Source organism: Physella acuta, unplaced genomic scaffold, assembly GCF_028476545.2.
Source record: "Physella acuta isolate Inbredline_101_S28 unplaced genomic scaffold, ASM2847654v3 ptg000778l, whole genome shotgun sequence".
In the NCBI taxonomy this organism is placed as follows: domain Eukaryota; kingdom Metazoa; phylum Mollusca; class Gastropoda; family Physidae; genus Physella; species Physella acuta.
This window is the reverse complement of record NW_026732296.1, coordinates 67,583-71,741: the sequence shown is the minus strand read 5'-3', so window position 1 is coordinate 71,741 and position 4,159 is coordinate 67,583. Positions and strand designations below refer to the sequence as shown.

The 4,159-nt window shown below is 41.8% G+C and overlaps 1 protein-coding gene across 1 annotated transcript; it reads right to left on the bottom strand.

Moving 5' to 3' along the window:
• Window positions 1-1,398: 1,398 nt before the first annotated feature.
• LOC131950787 (uncharacterized) lies at window positions 1,399-3,804 on the bottom strand. The gene is made up of 3 exons (XM_059312970.1): window positions 3,588-3,804; window positions 2,944-3,103; window positions 1,399-2,461 (listed from the first exon to the last, which is right to left on the bottom strand). Exons 1-3 carry the CDS (start codon window positions 3,750-3,752, stop codon window positions 2,229-2,231), a joined length of 558 nt encoding a protein of 185 aa, XP_059168953.1. The 5' UTR covers window positions 3,753-3,804; the 3' UTR covers window positions 1,399-2,228.
• Between the last annotated feature and the right edge of the window lie 355 nt (window positions 3,805-4,159).

Below are 4,159 nucleotides of genomic sequence, written 5' to 3'. Positions count from 1 at the left end.
ATGCGACACCCAGCATTCTATAGAATACCAAACATGAATCCGGCAAAGTGTAGAATAAGCGCATCCGTTCTCCAAAGTAAATCGTAACATGTTTGATTGTTTAAAAACATTTACTGACTATTACACAGCCTATCACTTTTTTGTGTCTATTCGTTTATTGATAACCATTTTGTCATTTAACATTTCTTCTGTACCTATATCTCACACTTGGCCTAAAAATGGTTTGCCACGCTCCAAAATGCCTACATATCTCACTTTGCCGGTAACATTTATAATGTCACACAGGAAAATAAAAAAAAAATAATTAAAGGATATGTAAAATGTATAACATTTAATGACAAAGGGATTCATAAATGTTATCACACAATTGAAGGATATATACAACGTATCATATTTTAGAAATTAAGGGATATACAAAACGTATCACAATTAAAAAAATAGGGATATATAAAAACGTATCACAATTTGAAGGCTTTGTTTGAGTTTGTAATGGATGGTTGGGCAATTATTTAGGGGGGGAGGGGTAAGGGTGAAGTGTGATGTGTGAGTTGAGAAATTAAAATATTCTATGAGGAATATGAAAAAATGGATACGCATCACATATTGTGGATCGACATATGAGTAAGAGGGGATGGGGGGGGGGGGGGGGAGGGAATGCTACAGGTAAGCGAGCTGGATGGAGAACAAGTAAAGAATTGGATAGAGCAAAATTAGCGTGGCATTGTAAGATATCCCTAAAAGTCAGAGGAATTCAAAAGTAAAAAACATTTTTTTACTGAAAATCACATATACTAAAACAAACAAACAATGTGATTCTCACTGTATCATAACTCAATTTTTTGTAAAAAAAAATATTATAAGACATAGTGCACAAAAATAACGATGAAAATATTCTTTTGTTGAAAAGTGAGCCTCGTTAAACAGCAGCAGAATATATGAATCCGAGTGTGTGTTTGTGTGTGTGGAGGGGTGGGGGGTATATCATTGAAGTCTCCCTCCCCCACCACAATCACCCAAGTCACTAGTCTCAGGGTGGGTAAAAATCACATGTCTCCTTGAGAATCGAGTCACACATAATCAGACGACAGAGGGGATAGTACGACTCGTCGTGTAAAGAAAAACAAAAGAATTGATCAAAGTCTGGTTTAACAGAACGGGAAGCCAATATGGCACAGCATAAGGTGGGTGGGTGGGGGGGGGGGGGGGTAAAATACTGAAAAATATATGTACATTATTTACACAAACAATCAATAGATTGTTTTACATTGTGATACGTAACATTGAGTCATGTGTTTGTCATTTTTTTTTAATCTGTAGACATTAGTTCCAGTGTTGTTTTTTTTTTTTTTTTAAAAATTCATTTCCATGATTATTCAAGTATATTAGATCTTGAAGTCTTTTAGCTGTAGTTTGTTTAATGAGATATTTTGTCTTTGATTTTGTCTGGGATATTGTGTATGGGATTTCGTAGTGACTTTTTTGGTCTTGATTAGTCAGTGAGATTATTTAAAAAAATATTTTGAAATATGACAATTTTTTTTTCTGGGATTTGGTCAGAAATATAATTTGTCTGGTATTTCGCCCGAGATTTTAACAATTTATTTATATATAGGGGAGTCGCGTACAAAATAATACAAATAGTTTAAAAAAAATTGCAATCATGTCCAGTCAGTTTGTGTCAACCATACTTACAGGTATGAATGTCACGTGACTAAGGGTCAAGGGTGAGCTGCTCCTACGCGCACACTACGCTACCGACTGGACGTATGTGTCACATGATATATCGTCACCACCACACTCACAACCACCTCATACACAACCACCACATCCACAACTACCGCATCCACAACTACCACACCTACACCCATACCGACAACCACCACATCCACAATTACCGCATCCACATCCACATCCACATCCAGAACTACCACACCCACACCCACACCCGTAAACACCACATCCACATCGACAACCACCTCATCCACAAGCACCACATCTACAAATGCTCGATTCACGCGTCGTCATTCTTGCTCACTCAACCATTAATATCATCATCAAAGTTCTAGACCAACTTAATTTGTGCAAGGTTTAGGTTATTTTGTTATAAGCAGCATCAAAGAAATCTTCTTAGTTTTCATCAAAACAATTTTTGGGTGAAAAAAAAACAATGAAATAACATTTCTAAAATGTTATTTTTTTCCTCTGTTAATTAGTTAATTAGCCGGACTCTAATCAACGCTGGCTCTTGACAAGAGTTTGTTGTCTTTGGATCGTTTGCTACCAGATGGCGCTTTGTCTTTGGGCTGAGCCGTGTCCGACAGATGACGTAAGACGTTGTGGCGGGAACTACCGGTGGATTTGGAAGGCGATGTTGACTGGCGGTTGATGCTCTGCTCGTCCTCTTCTTCTTCTCGGAGTTTGCTGTGTTTGTGGGCGGTGGCGCTCGCGTCTTTCTTGCTGTCTGTAATGGAAAGTGGGTGGTGTTGTTGTGAGTCAAATCAAATATGGAGCTGTGGATTACAGGGGTAATGGTGTGGGCAGGGCAGTGTTCATCACCTGGCTCAGGTCTGGGAATGTTTAGAGCTCTGGATTCAGAGTTTCTTTCAGACCTTGCTTTCCGGGAAAGGGGCGGCATGACATGTTCAGGGGAGGGGACGGGGAGGTGGACTACATTATCCGGGGGGGGGGACACTGATAAAAGTATATACTTTCTATATAAATTCTTTTTCGTTGTATTCAAACCGGTGAGATTTTGCTCTCTGTTCTCGTCATGTCAGGGTCATCAGTCATACATACATCCACGCATGCGCACTCATCATTATTTTGGTTTATAACCCCCCCCCCCCCTCCCAAAAAAAAAAAAAAAAAAAAAAACTTCTGAAGTATGAGAGCTTCGGTGACATACAATAAAAGATGAACAGAATAGGCGTGGGAGGTCCGTACCTTTTATTTTCTCCAAGAGCTTGATAGCCCTCTCTGTTGTCGCTGAGTCGGCAGTGTGGTAGCGGCGTCGTTTTTTGAGCTCCTGTGTCAACTTTGGCGCACCTTTGCTGTCGCGGTTGTCTGTCTCGTAGATGACTGATTCGTGTGCCAAGGTGTGATGCTGGTGATACAAATAGATACTAGATAACATACTTGTAGATCTTGATTTGTAAATTTCGTTTTGTCTACCTACACGTTCAGGCAATAATTCGAGGCTATGTTAAAAACTAAACACAAAACATTAAACTTTTCTCGATAAACTGAGCTATTGTTTCTGTCATAATCAGCTCTCGGTGTTTGTTCTGACTTTCTCAACACATGAGTGCTAGAATTCTAGGTGAAGTAGAGTTCATGTAAAACTAATACAGTAGTGATGTTGTGTGTGTTATTTTCACTTAGACAACACCCAGATGGGAACCACTGCCTATCAAGTCATAAGATGTCTACACTAGCGTCCGACCAAACCCGCACCAAAGCCCAAACCTAGTTTTATTATTAATTTCGGCTGGTTAAAGAGATTAAGACAAAGACAGTACTAACGCGATTTAGTCTATAGTAGAAATCATTCACTCTGTAAAAAAATATTTAAACGAAAGTACACCCACCTCGTTTAGGCTGAGGGCAGCCACATCATCAGCTAGAGGAGAGCTCTTGCTCCTCAACATTTCAGCCTCTTCCAACGACATCAACAACTCATCGCAGCACGAATGGGGCTTCCCTTTGTGATCCAGGTCAAGACTGCGCCGGCGCGGTACTTCCGGCGACGCCATGATGGTGCTCCTCAGATTCTCCAGCGTTTCTCTCTGCCGAGTGATGATCTGGTTGCAGTTGTAGTGATAGGAAGTTGGCCTGTTGGGTGTGACGGGATCTCCTGTTGGCGCAGGCTGACCTGTAGGCTGACCTGTAGACTGACCTGTTGGCTGACCTGTTGACTGGCCGGAGTTTTTCTTCGTCTCGTGAAAGCTGGTGCCAGAGTCCTGAGGACGGTAGGGGTGGTTGTCGGAGAGGGAGGCGCCGTACAGGCCACCGATGGCCCGGGGTTGGCTCGAGTGGCCGAACGGGCTGAAGCTGTTGGAGTCGGAGGAGCCGTTGATGGCGTTGAGGTGCATGCTGCCAAGCGGGCTCTCCTCGGAGCGGCTCACGGTGGGGCGGCCTATAACGGAGGATGTAAACATGG